The 24,304-nt window shown below is 41.5% G+C and overlaps 1 protein-coding gene across 2 annotated transcripts in view; it reads right to left on the bottom strand.

Annotated features, from left to right (window-relative positions):
* The window catches only part of wdr11 (WD repeat domain 11), a 101,537-nt gene that overhangs the window by 51,611 nt on the left and 25,622 nt on the right, over positions 1-24,304 (bottom strand). For both annotated transcript variants that reach the window (XM_068002253.1, XM_068002254.1), the window contains exons 4-10: positions 20,024-20,197; positions 14,745-14,928; positions 12,932-13,097; positions 11,787-11,901; positions 9,212-9,410; positions 7,628-7,737; positions 195-371 (exon numbers count right to left, since the gene is read on the bottom strand). In XM_068002253.1, the coding sequence (XP_067858354.1) occupies positions 195-371; positions 7,628-7,737; positions 9,212-9,410; positions 11,787-11,901; positions 12,932-13,097; positions 14,745-14,928; positions 20,024-20,197 (1,125 nt within the window). The remainder of the gene's footprint in view (positions 1-194; positions 372-7,627; positions 7,738-9,211; positions 9,411-11,786; positions 11,902-12,931; positions 13,098-14,744; positions 14,929-20,023; positions 20,198-24,304) is intronic.

Below are 24,304 nucleotides of genomic sequence, written 5' to 3'. Positions count from 1 at the left end.
ACAAAAAATGTGAAATCAACATGGTGTGTGAAATAATGAAAGTTGATACTGCTCTGGCTGTATAAAAACAATTGTAAGAGTTTTCTTGTGAAAAAGAGGAAAATATGGATTATTGTAAACAGGGCCTTTCTATTATCTTATGTTCAAACATAATCTTAAGAAATAACATAGTAAACCCTACATCAAGTACTCACCCACAGCCAGCAAAGGTTGATAGTTCTTTATGTTCTTGGTAGTAAGTGGAGGACACATTCGGATGACAAATGGAGGCAGTGGAAGACCTGACAGCAAACCAGTCAGTAGGAACTTCAGTTGTACCTCCTGTTGGTGGGGAACCCTAGGCTGTTCTTCACCTACTGTTATACTTTGTCCTATCAAAAAGACAAATATCTGAGAATAGAAAACGTGGTACATCAAAACAAGTTATCTTAATCTTGTGCCGCACTGGTGCAGCCAAAAATTCTAAACAGGATTGAAGGTTATAGGGAGAAATGTAGACTGAGATAATCAAATATACTATAACCAATGTTATTCTTGATTAGGTTGGATTTCAAGTATGCAGGGGCCATGAGCTGGCTCTCAGGGTTTATATTACTACTTCCAGCTCCGTTATCCTGGTGGTACAATCGTTGACTCTTTAAAAAAACTGAGCTGGCTCATGGACACTGGTTTCTTGGAATCAAATCTGAAACAAATGCAAGGATAAAACTAGCTAAAAACAACACAATGGTTACTGTGCAGCTGAGACCGTAGAAATATCTTCTGAGGAAAATAACTCACCAGGATTGAATGAGAGCTGCAAGATTAGCTAGATGTTCCTCAGTTTCACTTTCTTACCCAAGAAATTTTATAAAGCTTTCCCTGAGGACGTTCAATGAGCAAAGTGTATTATCGGTAGATTGAACATAGTCTGTGGAGAGGAAAGGCTTGATGGGCTGACTGGCCATTTCTTGTCCCATGCTTTCTTATGTTCTTAAATGGTTACCCTGCAGAGATGTAAATCTCTCTTAACAAAAAGTGTACAATAACCCCAGTATCAGCTAATGCCACTGAATGAAATTAATAGGAAAAATTTGCATTGTTAAATTTATGCAAGTATGCCACCTATTTTTCTTTAATGTCACCTACGTATGGAACTAAAAAGATCTATACAGCCACAACTTGATCTCCAATTTATTCATATTTTAAAATGTGATCACAGAAAAATAAGAGTAGTTTTTGCATTTTTTGGAAGAATTAAATCCTTCAGTATCATATTTTATGTAGTGCTATTCCTGATTAACAAAATGTGGTCCAAAAATTGATTGCAAATTAAGAAATCCTGAAGGAGCAAGTAAACTAACTTACAAAAGTAGTATGATCTATTTATCAATCCCGAAATTTCTCGGTGTCCTAAAGCGAGATATGTGGACAGTTCTGGTGTCTTTCAGTCATGCATTGTTACTTTGCTGTATGGTTGGTAGTGGATATTTGATATAGTACTGCACTGTACTATGTGACATGATATTCCACTCCAGTGACATCATGAATATGGAGTGTTACTCAGAGTTCCCTGTTCCAATTCAATACTGTTATGCTCTTAACTGGAATACTATGCACAATTCTGGCCACCATACTATCATAGTAGCACCCTGGTAATGGACACGCTACAGTTTGGGGAACTAGATCGATACCATGGAGTAGACACCTGAACTATGAGGAAAGGCTACAGAAACTAGAAATGTTTACACTGGAAAAGGAAATCTCAGAGAGGTATTCAAGGTCCTAAGAGATATAAATAAACTGAATCAAAACTAAAGTTTTATTATAATCACAAAATCTACAACAACAGGTTATGGACTTAAGGTCAGTAAAGGAAAAGTGAACAGAGTGATTTAATTACTTTACAGATAGGGAATATAGGGAATATATGGAACAGACTGCCCAGAGAAGGTTGTAGAGGCAGATGGTATGAACAAATTCAAGAGCACGCTCATTAAATATTTAGCAGAGAAAGTGAGAAGTATGACAAATTTTTCAAACTTTGAGATCAGCAAGCATTGTGTATTACTCCAATCTTATTTATGATGTAGAACATGGCATAAGGGATCTGTAAGAAAAGCATTATACTAGCTTTCTGCATAATATTGCTAACCTTGTTAGGGAAAAGCTGTGAAAAAGGCTTTCTGTTCATCCAAGACAAGCTTTTGGATTACTTTGTGAAGAGAGGACCTCGTTGAGTAATGAGCATCTGGTGTCATTCTCATCTCCTGTCCATAAGATGGGAGAGGGGAGTTGTCTCCAGTTTAGGCAAAGATAAGAGTTCTTGCTAACTCGGAGGCTACCAACCATAAGGGAGGCTCATGATGTCAGGTATTCTGTTATTTGAGATGTCCAGGGAGTCTCTGTATGCACAGACCCTGAAGCAGTTTTGATGAGGGGTTCGAGTAACATGAATAACAAATGTTTAAAGACTGAGTCAAAGCTAGAAACAGAGAAAGCTATTGATGTTCGCATGCGGCCCATATAGAGCTAATGGGGTAAATTTTAACTTCCAGCCAGGAAAGGTGGGTGGGGGGGGGGGGGGGGGCGAAAGAAATTTTCGGTTGCAAAACCCAGATGGTAAATGGACGGGTTGCAATGAGGCCAATAAATTTTACGTCCGGGTTTCATGCCCAGGCTATCAGACAGGAAGGCCTGCTGCAACAGGCCGCAGCCGGAGATCGGAGGAAGGGATCATGGGCTGGGGAAACGACTGGGGGGGCGGGGGTCGCTGGAGGTTGGGTGCAGAGTCGGAGGTAGGTGGGGGTCCACAATGTGGGGGGGGCGGCCGATCGCGGGGTTTCGGTCAGCCAGGTGAAGCTTGTTGGGCCTGGATGAAGCACTCTTGCTCCTCCGGGCCCACAAACAGTGCAATAAAGGCACTCATCTCAAGGATCTGGCCCTTCCTGCCTGCTTTCACCTGACATGAATGGGAAGCGATGGGAAACCCAAACAGGTAAGGTTAAAGTTGTGTCATTATTCCAATACATAAAATATTAAGTACCTCAAGTATCTCAAATGAGGTACATTGCCCTATTAAGTATCGGCCCGCTGGCTTTAATTGGGGGCAGGACTTCCTGATGTTTGCTGTCCACACCCATACAAACCTGCCTGGATTAAACCCAGAAGTGGGCGAGTTGGAGTCGGGATGCACTCCTGCTCCAAAAACCTTCTATTTTAACCTCCCACCCGCCCGTTCTTGGTGGTTAAAATTTACCTCGTTGTGTCTAAAAACCTATATAAGTTGAGTACATTTTTGTATTGATTAGAACATTCTCGGAGCGAGGCTAAATAGCTCAACTAATATCAAAGACCTTCGAGAGGTGCACCTTGAAGCTTTGTACAGTGATAAACTTTGCAGGTTGTATGTTTACTTGTACTCTTGTATTTTAACAGCTTTACTACTTATTATAACTTCTTAATAAAGCTATTATACTTTGGAACAAAACATCTTGCGGCCTTTTTGATTAATGGACTGAACCCGTAAAATAGATAAATCACAGGATCATTCCAGACAATGTATCTGTTCTAACCTATTTGAAACTGGCAGCTCTAAACTGGCCCAGTTGACTCAAAAGTCAGCACATAATCTAGGCTGAATATCTGCCAGTACTGAGGAAGTGCTGGAATATCAGAGTCTGCAAGTCCGATGATTCAGGTGGGCATTAACGATTCCATTGTACTATTCAGATTAGCAGCAACTCCCCCAATATCCCAGCCAACATCACCAAAAAAAAACTGGTTATTGACCTCATTGCTGTTTGTGGGATCTTGCTGTATGCAAAATGGCTGTCATGTTTGTTGTATGTGATAAGGTACTTGTTACAAGTGCAGGGTCTTGCCTTAGATAGTCTCTTGGAAGCAGCAGTGCTAAGTCACTCCCATAAGTAGTTTAAGCGTCTTAACTTTAATGGTGTGCCCAGCCTGCCCAATATCTCATAATACAAAAGCATAAACCAGGTGTGTAATAATAGTATCCCCTTGTGATAGTATATTTGTGTCTTTCACATTGGTGCTTCATGAATCTCTTCGCAGGTGGACTGAGCATACACTTGGTGAGACAAGGCCAGATATGAATCATTAAGCTGCTTTATTTCACAATGAGTAAACATGCAGTGCAACAGTTATGATCAGATCACTTAGTTCAATCAAGTCAAAAGCTCTTTGCATAATAATGCTAAATAATGAACACAGTATGTTTTCCTACATCATTGGTATGTCTTGCTTGACATAAACAAAATTACTTCAAGGGGTATGGGGATCAGGCAGGAAAGTGGAATTGAAGTTGTAGATCAGCCATGATCTTATTGAATGGCGGAGCAGACTCGAGGGGTTGTATGGCCTGCTCCTGCTCCTATTTCTTATGTTCTTGTGTTCTAACTACTCCACTGCATTCTAACCTTCTTTTCCTTGCTGGGCCTGACTGTCCTCGCAGCATTCTCTTTGAAACCTGACTGCTTGGGCTCGATTTTCCGCGGGAGGGCTGCAAAAATCGGGGATTTCCGGGGCGGGTCGGGACCTCGGCTCCAACCCGCCCACTTCCGGGTTCCCCACTGACACACTCACGTGCGCGCGCAGCCCCCGCATGTGGGCCTCCCGCCGGCAATTAAAGCCGGCGGGGTGCCACTTAAAGTACTTGAACAGGTACTTCAGGTTGTTTACAGACCTGATTGACCTGTTATTTTAGCAGGGATGGGATTTTGCAACTGACTGAGACTGTTTCCCGTACTGGGGGAAACACTCCCAGTTCAAATGGACGTGTTGCAGCCATCAGCCTGTGGCAGCTGCAAAGGTCCATTTGACAAGTGGGGGGGGGGGGGGGGGGGGGGAAGAGGGGAGGGGAGTCCCTCACTCATTGCAGGAGGCCACTCTGGACAAAGTTTGGCCTCCACCACGCTCCTCCTAACAATAAAATTCACAAACTTTCACACTTACCCCGGTGTCCAGACACATTTACCTACCTTGCGGACCCCCTCAAATGTACATCTTCCAGATGGGGGCTGCCGTTGCTGCAGTCATGACCTCCTCGGAGGGCGAACAGCATCACCAGCCTCGCCAGCCACGCCGTCTACCTCTGACACGTGGAGCTCCACAACACCGTGCTGTGACACATCCACCTGCACAGCAGGAGGAAGAGCAACCGCAGAGAGAGAGGGCACTACCCTCGCCACAGGGTCCACAGACGGAGGCTCAGCTTCCTGGACCTCTCTGAGCAGCAGTGCACACGGAGGCTCAGAGTCACTCGACATGTAGTCGTCGACATCTGCAGCTTCCTTCATGCCGATCTGCTCCCGGCTGGCCCGAGCACCATCTTCTTACCTGTCACTGTCAAAGTCACCACAGCCCTCAACAACTTCTCCGCCGCATCCTTCCAGGGTGCCACCGGGGACATCGCCGACGTCTCTCAGTCGTCTGCACAAAAGAGCCCTGCAAATACACCTACACCCACTCTGCAGTGACACAATGGGTGGCATCAGTTGTGGGTCTTCATTGTGATCCTCAGGAAAGGGCATTATTGCACAAACCAGACAAGATTTGCAAAGACGTGGCAGTAGTGGTGCCAATATAATATGTAATGTGAGTTGGTCAGAAATTAAATATAAGTAAAAACCATGACAAACCCTCAAACACCCTTGTGCATCCCCTTCATGCTCACGACACGTTTGCCTTACGCTTCCTACTGCACATATGTGATGCATACCCTGTGGCTGCAGCACAGGTAGTGGCAGGTTGAGTGAGCCTGACCATGAAAGAGATGCATGAGAGGGTGAGTATGAGATAGAGCCATGAGATTATATGAGGATTGGGTTGAGTGGTAGTGGCGGGATGAGTACTGGCGAGGTGAGTAAGTGCAGGTAAGATGAGGATGAGGTTTGAGTGGGTGTGAGGGGTGATGTGACAGAATAGTGTTGGCTGTGTAGAAGGAGATGTGGGGTGGGGGCAGTGATGTGGCAGACGGAGTGTAGGGGAATGAGTAAGTGTACTCACTTTGGCTGACCTACTTAGGTCATTGCAGCACCTCCTGCACTGTATGCAGGTGGGCGATATGTTGGTGGTGCAGGTGACCTCCTCTGCCACCTCGAGCCAGGCCTTCTTGGTGACAGAGGCAGGCCACTTCCTCCTGCCCACCAGGGGGAAGATCGCTGTCCTCCCCCTCCTCCTCACCCCATCCATTAAGAGCTGGAGTGAGGCATCAATAAACCTGGGAGCAGTCTTCCCCCTGGGCTGCTCCATGCTGTAATTTTTCCTATTACTTGCAGCATCAGTCAGTGGAGGACTGCCCCTTTAAATAGGGCTCCTCCAGCTGACAGACCTTACTGCGCATGCGCAGTCCGCCCGCCGCGCAGCTTAGCAGCGAGGAACCCGGAAGAACAGGTATGTGGATCCAATCAGCCTGCAATTGCATGCGGAGCAGACTGATTTCACCGGACAAGTTACCCCCGCGCCCAATCTACCCCCCGCCGCGAACCCAACGCCATGGTAATATCGGGCCCCTTGTATCTCTGTTGCTGATTTTTTTCTATCTCCTCCGTTCCACACAGAGGGGAACCAGAGACTTCCCAACATAATGTATTCAAGGCGTTAATTGATTGCTTATTATTTGAGGTCTATGGGAAACAACATTAAAGTTAGATCATTAATATTTTAATAACCTTTTATCTCAGTACCCTTTTAAAAAATTTGTAGGATTATCATTTGCTTTAAAATCTTGACATTTTAACGGTAGTTCTTTTCTTCAAACGCTTGCTATGGAAAAACGGTCAAAAAAAATTGGGAAACGTGACAGCACTCCATAAATGCATGTTCTTTCTTTCCATACTATTGGAAGAAAGGACAACGAGCGAAAATAGATACATAACATTTAAGATTATTGGTGACTTCATCAAAGTATACTTCAAAGTAGAACTAAAAGCGGGAGTTACTTTCAGCATAAAGTACTTGCTTCAATCATTTAAAAAAATTGTAGCAAGCCTTGTGCCATAAACATTCATACTTTCACGTTTCTGGACTCAGCTTGCAACTGCTCAGCTGACTTTAATTATGCGACTGTCAGCAAGTGGCTTCACAGAAAATTAGAGATTGGCCTCCTTTTACATCTAAGATGCCAACTAAGAGGCATCCAACCTGGAAATGTCAGTACCAGCCAAATACATGACCTGCATGATTTCCTATTGAGTCACTTGCTGGAAATCTTATAGCTGATGCCGATTCAGTAACCCTTTCTCTCTCATCTCAGTGTAGAGACCCTAAACAGAGCAGGAAGGAGTAAAGGAAGTAGGCAAGAAAAAGAGTAATGAAACTTCAAGTGCCTTCAGTGAAGTAGATTTTTATAACATAACTTAGGTTTGGAGGAAGAAGAGTGCTTTATATTAAAGTAGTCCATTTGCACCCCTCTTCCCACCACATAAACAAAATTAACTTCTCCTTTAAATATCTAATTGAAGAGTTTAGGTATTATCAGGGCTTGAAGAGAAGTACATTCTTTCTCAAACCATATTTAATTTGTTAACACCCAATGAATCAATGGGAAATCATGCCAAACAGCATCCATTGCTGTGTGTGTTCTAAAGTACAAGCAGACCAGAACATTACATTACACAGTTACCTATCATGTTATCCAAGGAGAGATCTGGAAGCTTCTTTTGTTGGGTGCCCACAGGAATTCCACAAAATGAAACTGGACAGTACAAAGGAGAGGCTGTGGAACTTGAGTAACTGTTACAAATGAAAAACAGCAACAAATAACTCAAACAATAAAATAAATAAAAATACCAAGCATATAAGATAACAAACTACAACATCTTTAGGTATCATATATTCACCAGGGTTGACATGGAAATAGAGATTAAAGAATGAAAATATGGTAGTCAATTAAATGACAAATGAAGCGATACTTGCAAAAAAAATACAAAAGGGAAGGGTATTGTCACTGCTTAGAATTATACAGCGAAAATGGGAGATGTATTGGATTAGCACACTTCTTTTATCTCTGTGACACAGGTTCAAATTAAGTCCAGATTGATGAGGTAGGTCTGCAATTTCTGCTGACTATAAATGGCCTCACATGAAATAGGCTTGGGCTGTCTGGCACAAATCCACAGCACATAACTGCCCACTGTTCAGTGCTAATTAGCAATTTTCTGTGTGTAGCCCATGACACATATTTTTGGAGCACTCTGCCAGTAATACTGGAGCCAGTGCAGTATTACTCCAATGCACAGTGATGTAATTTGGTGGGTTTTACAGGAACAAAGCAGCTGAATGAGAATGTGACTTGCTGGTTCTATGTTAGCAGCTCTGCATTAGGATTGGAGCCAAATTCACAAAACCCATTGGAATAAAAAAAACTAATATAACAGTAGCCTCAGGGAAGCCAGAAGAATAGTTGGAGCTTTTCGCAGATTGGGATTAAAGCGCATTGTTGATGCTAAGTAGATGAGAGGGAGCTTCACTAAATATCTACAAGTGCTGCCTAACTTGATGTCTTGATGCCGACACTGGGAAGTGTCGACACAAGTGAAGAACCATTATATTATTTATACATCAACTTTTTTTGTAAAAATAAATCATGAAAAAGTATTAATTTTAAAAAGTATCAGAATGTTCTCCATAACTATTCACTGTTTAAAAGCTCAATATAACCTTTGAGTTTTCAAAATGTGTCAATTATTTTCAAAATGTGTCAATTATTTCCTTCATTATAACCTGACCATTAGTACCATCAACCACAAGGACAAGCTGATGACAGTCAATTGCTCAATTATCAGACTTGTAGAATTGATGTCACTGTACTCATCAGTTTTAGCACGTAATCCATAACTCAAAATATACAAGTTAAATTAGAATATGGAATACATTACCACAAGTGGCTATTGAAACAGAGTCAATCACAACATTTAAGAGGGAATTAGACAAACATGAAGAAAATTATTAAAGGATTCAGGGAAACAGCAAGGAAATGGAATGTGGATCTAACACTGGCAGAGGCACAATGGGCCAAATTGCTTCTGTGTACTGAAATTCCTGACTATGAATTGTTTAGTACTAAATGTATTAGGAATGCTATTTTTAACAAGTTAAATGTAATTTGTAATTCTTAAATTGTTAATATTTAATCACAGTACATAACTGTTTAATCTATTAACATTTAAAAATTCATTGGTTTGGATATTTTAGTAGGCAAAGATACCTGTAATACGGCTTTGGTCCCAATAGGTTGGATTTCAGCTCCCACATCATCACTCTGCCATCACTGACAATCAAAGCAGCAGAGTTTTCATTGACAGGACAGCACACCATATTAAAAGGACGAACAGTCTTAGTGACTCTGATGGCATCACACTGACAACGTAGATCATAGGTAAGCTCCTGAACAGGCTGATCTGGATCTAAAAACATTTTTAAAAAGTTATTTCAAATGAAAGAAAATCCTCTGACAGCAGAATAATTAAACTATATCTAATCAGTATGAAATTTGCCTCCATTGCATTGAGGATGTGATAAGGCTCTCTATTAATGCAAGATAGGAAATCATAGAAATTACAGCACAAGAGGAGGCCATTAGGCCCATCGTGCCTTAACTGGAGCCAGCTACTCGGATTACTATTTCTCTGCCCTTTCCCATCTATATATTATTAAATCAGTTTGTCCTGTCATTTTCCATTCAAAACAGTCTCAATGAGACTTTCAGCAGTAATCATTCATTATTTATCCTCTCAAAACCTTTCATAATTTTGAAAATCTCTATTATATCCTCCTTAACCATCTCTGTTCTATGACACAATTTTTCAAGCTTTTCTTAATAACTATAACCTCTCATTCCTGGTATAATTCAAATGAATCTTCACTATACCCTTTCCATGGTGCCAATATATTCTCTGCTCAAAACTGAACACAATATTCCAACTGTGGCCTAGCCAAAGTTTTGTGCAAATTCAAGTTCACTTCCTTTCTTTTGTATTCAGTGTTCCTATATATAAAACCCTGAATGCTATTTGTCTTTTTCATGGCCTTTCCAGCTACTACAACAACAATTTGCAGTTATATAGTGCCTTTAATGTAGAAAACATTCCAAGGCACTTCTAAAAGTGCACTACCACTTTTTAAGACCTATGTATCTGCACCCTTAGATCTCTGGGTTTTTTCCACTCTTAAGACAGTTACCATTTAGGGTGTCTTTCAATTCAGTTTTCTTCTTTGAGATATACTACTTAAATTGAGCTGTATCTGTCATCCATCTATTCACTCCACTAACCTGTCTATGTCCCTCTGCAATCTCATGAATTCATCCTCACAGACCATCATGTCCTATAATTTTATATCATCAGCAAACTCCTATTTCTTCACTCCCAGTCACAAGATGAATTTCTTCATCTCTAAGTGGGTCTACCCCATGTTTGATTATCCCTTTCCTTCTCACGTGCTTAGAAAAGCTTTTGCTATTTCCCTTTATGTTGATCACCAATCTTTTGTTTCTTTGTGAGTCGGAATGCATTAATTGACTTAAGCTTATTTGCTTTAAAGATGGAAATACATGCACAAATGTGGCTTAGTTTCAGTTTACGAAATCTGGTGTTGAATCATTAGGATGAGTTGAAAAATATAGGATAAATGATAACAGATTATTTTTCTGCTTTTCAAAGGAAATGCATTTTAAGTAGAGAATTGTGTGTCTTGTGGGCCTATACTCTCTAGAGTTTAGAAGAATGAGATGTGATCTCATTGAAACATATAAGATTCTGAGAGGGCTTGACAGGGTAGATGCCGAGAGGCTGTTTCCCCTAGCTGGAGAGTCTAGATCTAGGGGGCATAGTCTCAGGATAAGGGGTCGGCCATTTAGTGCTGAGATGAGAAATTTCTTCACTCAGAGGGTTGTGAATCTTTGGAATTCTCTAACCCAGAGGGCTGTGGATGCTCAATTATTGAGTATATTCAAGACTGAGATCAATAGATTTTTGCACTCTAAGGGAATCAAGGGATATGGGGATCAGGCGGGAAAGTGGAGTTGAGGTTGAAGATCAGCCATGATCTTACTGAATGGCGGAACAGGTTATTCCTGCTCCTATTTCTTATGTTCTTCAGAGTATTATCAGTGGATCCCATGATTCATATTAGAGTATAATTATTTTTACAGTGCATTAGAGAGTTATTCACTGATAGTATAAAACATAACAGATTCTTGGAAATTATTACTGGGTAGTGACCTAATTAAGGGCTTCAGATTACATAAATTTAGCTAGCAGTTTATATTTATAGTGCTGAGGGGCAAAATGTATTGTATTTGGATTGTGAGCACAGGATTAAAGGACATTGTTTTAAAACTAACAAATCTCAAATCAGATAGGAGATTAGAAGATTTAATTAGAAGAGGGAAGGGAAAATCGTGTAATGTCATCTGTGGAGGGCAGCTGGCCATCAATTAGCAAGTGAAGATGTTGGGATGAATATATATTTTGTGATTTTACTTGATTAACTTTTGGGATCAAAGAGTGTTTATATCGAATTCTCTCTGGAGGTATTAAATAGAAAAGTAGAGTCCACAGTACAGCAGATTGTGCACGGTCTATGAAAAGAGCAGGCCTGATAAACTGAATAGTCTTATATATTTTCTCATCATTTTCAACTGAACACCAAGATTAGAGCACTGCCTTGAAATCATTCCAAGGTATCAGTTAAGTTTTATAACATATACTGTTCACTTTATTCAGTGAGAAATAATTTGCAATTTGTTGCCTAGTAACTCTATGAACGGCACACATGCTCACCCGACTCTTCACTGGAGAGAGCCAACGAATTGGAATTTGATCGACGGATTCTAAGTGTAATACAGCCATTTTCATGAAGACAGAATAAAGCATCCCGCTGGCGGCAAGGAATGACCTAGGAAAAAAAATGCAACAGTTTTAAAAACATCTGTTATTCTGAGCAGTGGACATATCAGAGTACTGAAACTAGGTGTGTGCTAGGATTTCATAGAAACTGCTGTGCATAAACTGAAAATATTACAGGGAAAACAGAATGATAGTTTTCAATATGCTGGATTCTCAATAACAAAGCCAAAAATAGTGATCTCATTTACATCTAATATTTATCATCTCTACTGCAGTATCAGGAAACAGCCAGATGATATTATTACAGTTGCACAGATTACATCTGCAGAAACTGTGGTTACACTGGCAGGGTCCAGTGAGTAAATTCAAATGGACATTTTCATAGACTACGAAGTTCAACTCAACCTCAAAAGGCAGAAAAGAAACTGAACCAGTACTCAAACCTTTATTATCCAAAAACATTGCCACCATATAGCTATCAGATTCTCAGTGTAGTCCTGATTTTTTAATACCAGAAGTGAGAGTGCAGGAACTGATTATATGTAGATCATAAGCAGCATGATGTAGACTTGTCAGTAATGTGCAGTCCCTAATTCCCTCCAACGCAATTTTCCGTTAAGCTCACACACACACCACCCCCCCCACAATAAACAAAAAATACGCTTCTCCAAAACAAGAGTGCACTAGAGAGAGGCATTTTGCGCTTTGTCTGTGCCAGTGTATACCCCTGCGTTGTCAGTGTTTACCTCTGCATTGCTTGTGAGATATGATTAGTTCTGCACAGGATTGCATTGACAATCTAACAGCTCCATGATGGCAACATCTGTAGAACTCCATTTAGACATAATCATAAACCAATATTTGTGGATTTTCTACACTTTAACATTACAATCCAGAAGAAAAGAAGCGTGCTTTCCGTTTTATCTCTCAAATTTCAATACAGGATATACAAATACTACCAACTCCATTAATAATATCAAAAAGACCTACCTCCACAATTCTAGCAATTAAACAGTTCTATATCCATTCAGAATGTAACAATGTCAGTGGAAGGCAGCCTCTCAATAGAACCTAGTTACCTGTAGAAAGGGAGCGCCTGTTCTTTCAATAGCCACTATGCCTACAGTTTGGTTTACTTCCAAGTCAAGGATCAGGATTTCTCTGGGGTACAGCAGCAGCATATGGTTCCTCTTGGATGGCAGATAGGACAACTGCAAGCAGTCATTCAAAGTTACAGACTCGGCACTGAAACAAATCAGGTGAATAATAAAATGCTATGATAACAGAAACTTTGCATTCATTATTATATGGTAAAAAGTAGAACATAGTGTATTTTCCCCAAATAGCTACTGTCCTCTATGCAATCGTCATCATCTCACTCTGAAGAAAATCATTGCAACTGAGGCCATAAAATTCAAATGTCATGCGCTCCAAGACTATAACCACCTAGGCTGATACTTTAGTGCAATACTGATGGGGAACTGCACTGTCAGAAGTGCCATCTTTCAGTTGAGACATTAAACTGAGGCCCTCTCAGGTGGATATAAAAGATCCCATGACACTAATCGAAGAAGAGCTGGGGAGTTCTCGGTGTCCTGGCCAATATTTATCTCTCAACATCACTAAAACAGATTATCTGGTCATTTATCTCATTGTGATTGGTGGTGCAAATTGGCTACTACTTTTTCTTACATTACAACTGAAACTACACTTCAAAAAGTACTTCATTGACTGTGGAGTATTTTGGGACATCCTGAGGACTTGAAAGATGCTATATAACTAAACTCTTCTTCTAATCATGCTATCAGGATGTCAAGACTAATTTAATGCAAAAAATGGTCTACTTGTTCCATATTTTGATCCAAATCCTGTCTAATAGCAATACTGAATATTTTACAGAATTGCTATTTGCAATGTATAATAACACCCTAAGATATACGATGAAAGAAATAGACAAAGCTGAAATGAACAGAGTCACGCTGAAAGTTTTACAAAGTGTACCTCAGCTGTTACATGTTAATGTGCTCTCACCTTAATGACACTACTACATTAAGAATCTGAAAGTTGTACATTAGTAATATGTTTAGAACTCCATTAAGGGTGCAAAGTAAATTATCAATACAAATACCAGTCGAATTCACCCTCCAGACCCACTACAAAGAAATATTACTTGCATATTATTTCCATTTCCTGTTGTAATATTCGGCAATACAGTAATAGAATTCTCATTAACATGAAATATTCAGTGCTTAGTTGAGCACTGAAGCATAAAAAAAACTTTTTCCAATTTTGGTCCCAAATTTATTGGCTAATGAAACAGTTTGGCTATTTATAGGTGAATAAAATGACAAATCTCTTAAAAAGGTTTGAAGTACTGAGATCAGTATCAGCAAAGCTTACTGAAGTATTACAAAATTAATATATAAATAGTATTTCATCATAAATATTATGCCTTGATCCAATAAGTCAAGCCACAAGTAGGAAACTTTTACTATCTAAAAATCAATGCAATTGGGAGTAACACATTGTATAATTGTAAATACATAGCCATGACAAAATTATAAATAAGTTTTAAAAGTTTAATTAGAGTACTGATTTTTTTTCTTCAACCTTTCAAAATGCACATTTTTAATCAAAGGGTGTTGTATAAATTTCTATATTGCTAAATGTCTCTGAATATGTAAGCTTGAGGATTAATTTCGGCAAGATACTCTAATTTTGTTAATGTTGGGCTCATTAATGCACATGATATCAGTGGTGGGGAAATAAAATTTAAAAAACAAGCTTATGGGTTGAGAGGGAATTTACAATGAATAAATTTTATCTCAATAAAAGAGCAAAGTGGAAATGCAGCTTTCAAAATGCAACATTTTATCTTAAAATGCAACTTACTTGGGTTTTTCATTAGTGATGAGGATTTTCACTTTGTTTAAGGCTTTCTTGGCACCAGTGGCTGCTGGTTTTGTGTTGGCGGGACTTGAGTGAGGACTTGATATATAAACCTTCTTCCCCGAGCTGCTGGGAGCTTTGGACGGCGAAAAATCTGAGACAAACACTATACCCTCACTGGTCAGCACTACAAACAGGAAACAATGGAAAAGTATATTTCAGCTCAAAAAAAAATTGGAAAGCTTTGTTTTTACAAAGTACTGCCTTAAAAATAAATCTTGTCGTCTAACAATTATTTTCTCCCTTCTGAGTTACAATGCAGGATATTTTACAGGATACAGCAAAGGCTATGGGCCCCGACAACATCCCAGCTGTAGTGCTGAAGTCTTGTGCTCCAGAACTAGCTGCGCCTCTAGCCAAGCTGTTCCAGTACAGCTACAACACTGGCATCTACCCGACAATGTGGAAAATTGCCTAGCTATGTCCTGTCCACAAAAAGCAGGACAAATCCAATCCGGCCAATTACCGCCCCATCAGTCTACTCTCAATCATCAGCAAAGTGATGGAAGGTGTCGTCGACAGTGCTATCAAGCGGCACTTACTCACCAATAACCTGCTCACCGATGCTCAGTTTGGGTTCCGCCAGGACCACTCGGCTCCATACCTCATTACAGCCTTAGTCCAAACATGGACAAAAGAGCTGAATTCCAGAGGTGAGGTGAGAGTGACTGCCCTTGACATCAAGGCAGCATTTGACCGAGTGTGGCACCAAGGAGCCCTAGTAAAATTGAAGTCAATGGGAATCAGGGGGAAAACTCTCCAGTGGCTGGAGTCATACCTAGCACAAAGGAAGATGGTAGTGGTTGTTGGAGGCCAACCATCTCAGCCCCAGGGCATTGCTGCAGGAGTTCCTCAGGGCAGTGTCCTAGGCCCAACCATCTTCAGCTGCTTCATCAATGACCTTCCCTCCATCATAAGGTCAGAAATGGGGATGTTCGCTGATGACTGCACAGTGTTCAGTTCCATTCACAACCCCTCAGATAATGAAGCAGTCCGAGCCCGCATGCAGCAAGACCTGGACAACATCCAGGCTTGGGCTCATAAGTGGCAAGTAACATTCGCGCCAGATATGTGCCAGGCAATGACCATCTCCAACAAGAGAGAGTCTAACCACCTCCCCATGACATTCAACGGCATTACCATCGCCGAATCCCCCACCATCAACATCCTGGGGGTCACCATTGACCAGAAACTTAACTGGACCAGCCATATAAATACTGTGGCTACGAGAGCAGGTCAGAGGCTGGGTATTCTGCGGCGAGTGACTCACCTCCTGACTCCCCAAAGCCTTTCCACAAGTCAGGAGTGTGATGGAATACTCTCCACTTGCCTGGATGAGTGCAGCTCCAACAACACTCAAGAAGCTCAACACCATCCAAGATAAAGCAGCCCGCTTGATTGGCACCCCATCCACCACCCTAAACATTCACTCCCTTCACCACCGGCGCACTGTGGCTGCAGTGTGTACCATCCACAGGATGCACTGCAGCAACTCACCAAGGCTTCTTCGACAGCACCTCCCAAACCCACGACCTCTACCACCTAGAAGGACAAGAGCAGCAGGCGCATGGGAACAACACCACCTGCACGTTCCCCTCCAAGTCACACACCATCCCGACTTGGAAATATATCGCCGTTCCTTCATTGTCGCTGGGTCAAAATCCTGGAACTCCCTTCCTAACAGCACTGTGGGAGAAGAGTCACCACACGGACTGCAGCGGTTCAAGAAGGCGGCTCACCACCACCTTCTCGAGGGCAATTAGGGATGGGCAATAAATGCTGGCCTCGCCAGCGACGCCCACATCCCGTGAACGAATAAAAAAAAACCTGAAAATAACAAACAATACACTCTCCAGCCAACCACCAAGGGATCTGAAAAAAATGCCTGAAGCAACTCCCCCAGTTAATTTCTTCTCTCTGCAGAGAAACACCTCATTTTCACTCAGTGCCTCCCACCAATAGACAGACTCTCTAGGTTGTTAAAATTGTAGCAGCAAGCTTGTGTGCTATTTTCTATAGCACAACAACTTGGAACACCGAACACATTGGGCTAGCTACACAGCAGCATATTCAAGACTGAACACAGATTTTAAAATAATTGTCCTAATATGCTGTCATATAGCTCTCATACATAAAAAATAGGTTTCATTTCATGTTTACATTGTAGTTTCTAAAATTAATTTGAAAACTACTGTTTCCAGTGGCTATAAAAAAAGTTATTTACTAAAACACCAGTCTTGGGTGTCAGCCATGGCTTAGTGGTAGCACTCTCACTTTTGAATCAGAAGGTTGTGGGATCAAGCATCACTCCAGGGACTTGAGCACATAATCCAGCCTGAGCCCTCAGTGCAGTACTGAGGGGATGCTGCGCTGTAGGAGGTGCCGTCTTTTGGATGAGACATTAAACTGAGGCCTCATCTACTCTCTTAGGTGGACATAAAAGATCCCATGGCACTATTCGATAGCAGGGGAGTTCTCCCCAATGTCCTGGCCACTATTTATCCCTCAATGGACATCACTAAAACAGATTGTCTGTTCATTATCTTATTACAGTTGTAGGTTCTCGCTGTGCACAAACTAGCTGCCATGTTTCCCTACATTACAATGGTGACTGCTCTTCAAAAGTACTTCATTGGCTGTAAAGTGCTTTGGGACATCCTGAGTTTGTGAAAGGCGCTATCTAATGCAAGTTTGTTCTTTCTTTACTTCGGGTCACCTCTGGAAATGTTTATTGTACTTAAGGGAAAGACGATCTCTCAATAGATGTTGCCTAATGTAAGTCACCAATGCATGTGCTCTTGCAGTCTTAGTCTAATCTACACCATAAAACAATTCAATTTTCAGCGTCAGAACAGCAATGCAAGACTGCCCTTCGAATACACCTACTTAGACAAGTAGATGTAGATTACCATCTGCACTGTGAAAACCAGTGTTATTCCACTGGCGCTTGAACTGAGCTCAGCCAGGAGAAAGTTCAGTGTATACATATTTACACACTTGTGCAAAGCTCCCCAGCCTTGAAGTTTTAAGTATTTTGGGAAATGGCATGAGTGCTCACATTGTCATAACACAAAAAAGACTATGTAGTTAGATTAGAAAGGGTCTAGGCTGACCAACTACTTATGGCTTCACTTACCTCATCAGACTATATAATTTCCTGAACCAGAAATTGATGAAATACTGTTTAAATTAATTTTGCAATACTTCAGTAGCTTTTCTGACATGTTGATCCCAATACTTCAAAGCAGGTGTCTTATGTAGGAGATTTATAAAACTTCCCCCCTCCACATAAGATGAAACTGAACAGTTTCATCTTAACCATTAAACGTGGACCAAAGTAGCACAAAATAAATACACACGCGCACAGCTCTCCTCCGACTGAGCTTAGTCCGAGATCCAGTGATGCACCATCTGCAGTGCAATTTTGGTCTGCACTGTACATCACAATCTACATCTGGTTTCAGATCAGCATGTGTAGCATATGTCAGCTGCAGAATGCTGATCGGCCCCTGAAGCTGGTACAGAAAAAAATTGCCTACTTTTGCAGCATCACTCAGAAAAGCCACAGGAAAGGCCAGTGTGAGTGAAAAATATCATGGAGATGCAGTACAGTAGGGGCTTATGTAGGAATTCAGCATGAAAATTTGGAAAAGTTTCATTCCCCATCAATACAAAAGTAGAAAAGTCACACAGGGAAAAACAGGAGGTCAGTGGGACTGCTTCTGACTTAGAGATAAAGTAGAAAATATTCCTTTCATAACCTTAAGCAACACAATGTTGCTAAGTGCACATCACATTACAGAGGCATTTCTTGGTCTTGAAGGACAGCACTTAAAAGAACATTCCAGAGTTAGGTTACATAAGGACAACGGCCTAGAGTATTTCCAGCAAAACAACATCTCTAGGTTTTCCTTTCTTAAAATGTGGTATTTTTATTATAAAAAGTTAAGATTTTATACACACACACACACACACATATGACTGAACTCCCAATTAGAGAACCCACTTTTACATCTACTATCAAATCTTGTGGAGTTGGGAAAGCTGAAACACATGGGGGTAAATTTTAAACTGAGACCTGGCAAGGGAGCTTGGTGGGGGGCGGGGGGGGGAGATTTCCGGGTGCAAAACCTGGAAGGTAAGTGGGTGGGTCACGATGCAGATCGCAACCTTAATGAGGCCCATCAATTTCACTTCCGGCTTTCACGCCCAGCAGCCAGCCTGATTGACAGGCTGGCTGGCTATCAGCCAGGAAGGCCTGCTGTAGCAGGGGATCGGAGGAAGGGAAGGAGGAATCATGGGCTGGGGGGGTGAGGGGGGGGGGGGAGGACAGCAAGAAGATCGGAGGGGACCATCAAGGAGGTCACCGGAGGTCCGGTGCAGAGTTGGAGGTTTTGGCCGAGGGTGGGGGGTGGGGTTCTGTTGGCCAGGTGAGCTTGTTGAGCCTGAATGAAGCATTCCTGCTCCTCCAGGCCCACAAGCAGCGCAATAAAGGCACTCACCTCATGGATCCAGCCCTTCCCGTCTGCTTTCACCTGACATGAATCGGAAGTGATGGGGAACCCGAACAGGTAAGGTTAAAATTTATTTTAGTTGTCCAATACACAAAATATTAAGTAACTCAATGAGGTACATTGTCCTTTTAAGTATCGGCCCACCGGCTTTAATTGGGGGCGGGACTTGCTGGTGTCTGCTCTTCACGGGCAGACAAATCTGCCTGGGTTAAACCCAGAAGTGGGCAAGTTGGAGCCAGGATGTGGTCAAGCTCTGAAAACTTGGAATTTTCACTGCCCACCCGCCTCCATCCCACCCGTTCTTGGGGGTTAAAATTTACCCCATGATGTTTCAGCACATAGTCAAATGTTCCCAACATCCTGACTATTCAATATATTGAACAGAGACAGTTTTTAAAATTTGTTCAAGGTTTATAGAAAAATAAACTTGTAGCATAAATCTTCAGAGTCCCCAAGATAGGGATGCCCTCTACAGTCACTCAGAGTTTAAAATTTCATCCATCATATTTTAGTTACAGCAAATTACTAAATTGCAGTAGACTGTGTACCATCGTAGTTGTTTTACAGAAATCATTGCAACAAGTAACAGGAGGATGTTCCACTGTAACAGCAAGTCAAGTTTTAATCTTGCCTTGCCAAATGAACTGCACCCTGTTGCGTACACCAGATTAATACCTTCTATTTAAGGATAAAGTTAAATCAACTTACATGCCAGATTCGATAGTTCAAAGGGATCAAAGGAAAAGGAGAGTATGTTTTCTGCATAACTTTTCTTCCACAATTTGGTACCAGTATCTGCATTCCAAAGAACAATGTAGTTTGGTGGATGAACCGCTAATAGCAGGTCCCGAGAGGCATCCTGATTCCACAGCCACTCCATTTCTATTAGCAAGAAGCAAACAGTGAATGTTAATAACAATGTTTCCTTTATGATTGAGAACAGGAACATGGATTATTTTTACAACATTGTAAAATTTAATAATGGTGTCTGAAAAATTCTAGAGACGGGGTGGCACAACAAATTAGCATACCGTCTCACCTCTAGGACCTGGCTCAACTCTAGATCAGGCCAATGGACCATTTGCTCCTCTCCGGTGACTGTAAAAGATACTACGTGAAACAAGATTGAGCAGTTTCAATCTTCCTATGCACCAATCCCCTGGTATAGTACAGGCAGAACTCAATTACTAATTCTTACATTTACAAAGCCAGCACTCTGCAATCCAAGTGTATCTTCAACGGTAAGCTTTTAAATAAATACAAATGTACTCTTGTTGAGACCAGTTTATAAACTGACAAATACAGCAAAAATGAGCTCAAAGGGTAATAATAAGAGTCCCAACAAACCAACTGACCTGCTGCTCCCTTTTCTCCCCACCCAAAAGTAAAAATAAAATTTACAAAAAATTTTATTAGATATTACTGGGAAACTAAAACTAACAGCAGTCGAGACCTATAGAAACACTCCAACTTTGTTCAGGATCAAAATAATGTTCTGCCCAAGACTTTTAGTGTGGGTCGCTCTACAAGAGATCTTCCTTGAAGTCTTCAAGTTGCAACTCACAAAATACAAATGGGATTGAGAATGTAAAATCCCAATCCACTGAACTGGGAGAAATAATAGAGGAAAGTTATTGTATTGAAATAGTTTTACACGGCTTTTCATGTGCAGTCTGACTCCTTGTCCCAGGGTAACGTTATCAATTTCAAATAAAGCCAAGCACTTGCAGTTGAATGTTACAGCAAAAGCCTATTCCTTAATCAGTTTCAACACTTGACTTCATGTTATGCCAACATTCTATTCTGCTAAAACTCAGTCAGTGCAAATCCATACATTTATTATTTCATTATCGACCCACACCTCGTTGTGCACTGGACAACATGACAAAAGTTTGGCTATACAGTCTCAGAAATTCCTCCACAGGCCAACATTTATTGACCAAAACCACATTTCATGTAGTTTTCTTTAATGAAAATAGTATATGCCCTATAGAGGTCTGTGGCACAAAACCATCACAAGTTGGTTCAAATTACTAAAATAGTAAAACGATTTGCCATTACTCCAGAAAGCCAAAGTGGGAGAGTTAGAGATTAGAATCTGGCCAGGTTGTTGATGGATTTACATTGTGCAAAGAACAAGTACCATATTTCATGAATATACAGGAGAAACGCTTACAAGTGCTCATGGCTATAGCGATATATTTTGCCTATAAAAGGTATCTTATTCTGGAAATTTCAAAAATCCCAACAATTATGTTTAAATTTAGGAAGTATAGTTTGGGTGAACATAGGAGATTCTGATAGGCACACACATTTATCAACGCCGTCACATCTGGATAAAAACTTAGGGTAGAGTTTACGCCCTGGGCACAATAGGCAAATTGTGCCGGCGGGTTACAGGTCAAGTTTTCGCTAAAATGCATTAACATAAACATAAACGAAAAATCTTCCACGAATCAGCGGAATCCAGCACCTAAACGGAGCCTAATCGTTTTTCTTTGCAATAAAAAGTATTCATTGATGTATTTAAGAGTGGTAACCTGGTGCAGTTTTATTAATACAGCTGAAAATGGGTTTATCATTAAAAATAAGCATTTTTAATAAGAATGTCCAGTCCTCCACCTGTGAGTATTCTGATTTTAAATCACTGAAAATGACTTGAAAAAAACTTCTTTCTTTGGTGTACACTAGTCAGTTTCTTCGTAAATTAAATATTAAACGTTTAAAACGTGCCTACTAATGCCTGTGCACCCAAGAAAACTAGCTTAATTTGAAGACCTCATCGAATGGCTGCAATCGCTAGTTGTCCCGAGAACGTGTTAGTGGGCCTCCATGAACCACTGCAGTCCTTCTGGTAATGGCGCTTCCACAATGGCGTTAGCATATTGATTCAGTAGCATTAAAGGAATGGCAATTTATGTCCATGATGTGGAGATGCCGGTGATGGACTGGGGTTGACAATTGTAAACAATTTTACAACACCAAGTTATAGTCCAGCAATTTTATTTTAAATTCACAAGCTTTCGGAGATTTTCTCCTTCCTCAGGTAAATGTTTACCATTTACCTGAGGAAGGAGAAAATCTCCGAAAGCTTGTGAATTTAAAATAAAATTGCTGGACTATAACTTGGTGTTGTAAAATTGTTTACAATTTATGTCCAAGTCAGGATCGTGTATGTTTTGGAGAGGAATCTGGAGCTGATGATGTTCCCAACACATTTCTGCTCTTGTGCTTCTCATAGGTAGAGATCGCAAGGGAGGAAGGTGCTGTCGAAGTAAGCTTGGTGAGTTGCTGCAGTGCATGCTGCAAATAGTACATGCTGCAACTATAGTGTGTATGGAGAGCGTGGCTATCGAGTCCATGATAGAGGCAGCAATTTGTTCTGCCCTGGGAAAATAAAACTGAGCTTTTTGAGTATTGTTCCAACAACAACTTGCATTTAATTAACATCTTTAACATACAGAAACGTCCCAAGGTGCCTCACAGAGGTGTAAGGAAAAAAGAGGCCAAGCCAAAGAAGGAGATAGTCAAAGGGGTGAGTTTTAAAGATAGTTAAAAAGAGGGAAGTGGAGAGGAGGGGGGCTTTAGGAAAGGAATTCCAGGACATGACGCATAGGTGGCTGAAGGCATGGCTGACAATGGTGGGGATGCAGAAGAATGGAGAGTTCGGACATGGGGGAGTTGTGGTGCAGGAGAAGATTACAGAAGTAGGGAGGGGGAATGCCACAGAAGGATTTGAACACAAGGATGAGAATTTTAAATTTAAGGCATTGGAAGACCAGGAGCTAATGTAGATCAGCAGGGATGGTGGAGGTGGGGGAGGGGGAGAAAAGAGGGTGAGTGGAAAAGGATATAGGTAGCAGAGTTGTGGATGAGCTGGAGTTTAATAGAAGGCCATCCAGGAGTGCATTGTAATATCAGAGCCTGGAGGCGAAAAGGGCTTGGATGAGGATTTCAATGGCAGATGGGCTAAGGGAAGTCATTTTGTGGAGGTGGAAGTAAGCAGTCCTGTTGTTGAAGAGGATATGGGGTTGAAAGCTCAGCTCAGGGTCGAATAGAACTCCAAGGTCAATAACAGTCTGGTTCAGCCTGCAACAGTAGCCAGGGAAGAGAATGGAGTCTGTAGCAATGGTGCAGAGTTTGGCACCACGGTGGTGAACCAATCATCACAGAGTGCCAGTCTTCACCCTACTCTTGTAGCCATATGTTGATATGGCTGATCCAGGTAGGCTTCTGCTCAATGGTAACCCCCAAGATGTTGATGATGGGAGACTCAGTGAGGACACTGCCAATAAAGGTCAGGGAGGGGTGTTAGGGCCTTTTCTGGTCAGAGGTGCTCATTGCCTGGCACTTGTGTGGCATTAATGTTGCCTATCACTCGTCAGCCCAAGCTTGGATTTTGTCAGCGTGGGCTGCTTCATTATAAGAGAAGCTGTGAATGGAACTGAACACTGTGGAATAGTCAGAGAACAGTCCAATTCCTGACTTTATGATTTGGGAAAGGTCATTGTTGAAGCAGCTGAAGATGGTTGGGCCAAGTATACTTCCCTGAGAAATTCCTGCAGCATTGTTTTGGCACTGCAGTGATCAGGCTCTAACAACCACGACCATCTTCATGTCAGGCGTGAGTCTAGCCAAAGGAGGGTTTTTCCTTTGACCCCAATCATCTCAGTTCTTCTAGAATTTCTTGATGCCTTACTCGGTCAAATGCTGCCATGATGTTGAGGGAAGCTACTCTCACCTCTCCTCTGGCATTCAGCTCTTGCGTTCCATTCTGGATCAAGGTTGCGATGAAATCAGGAGCTGAGTGGCTCTGGCAGAACCTGAACTGAGCATCGGTGGGCAAGCTACGGGTGATTGGGTCTGCTTGATGGCACTATTAATGACTCTTACCAGCACTTTACTGATGATCAGGAGGAGGCTAATGGGACAGTAACTGGCTGGACTTGACTTATCCTGTTTTTTCTGTGGATAGGACATGTCCGGGCA

The sequence above is a fragment of the Heptranchias perlo genome, chromosome 21, assembly GCF_035084215.1.
Source record: "Heptranchias perlo isolate sHepPer1 chromosome 21, sHepPer1.hap1, whole genome shotgun sequence".
Taxonomy (NCBI): Eukaryota; Metazoa; Chordata; class Chondrichthyes; order Hexanchiformes; family Hexanchidae; genus Heptranchias; species Heptranchias perlo.
This window is presented reverse-complemented; position numbering and strand designations above follow the sequence as displayed.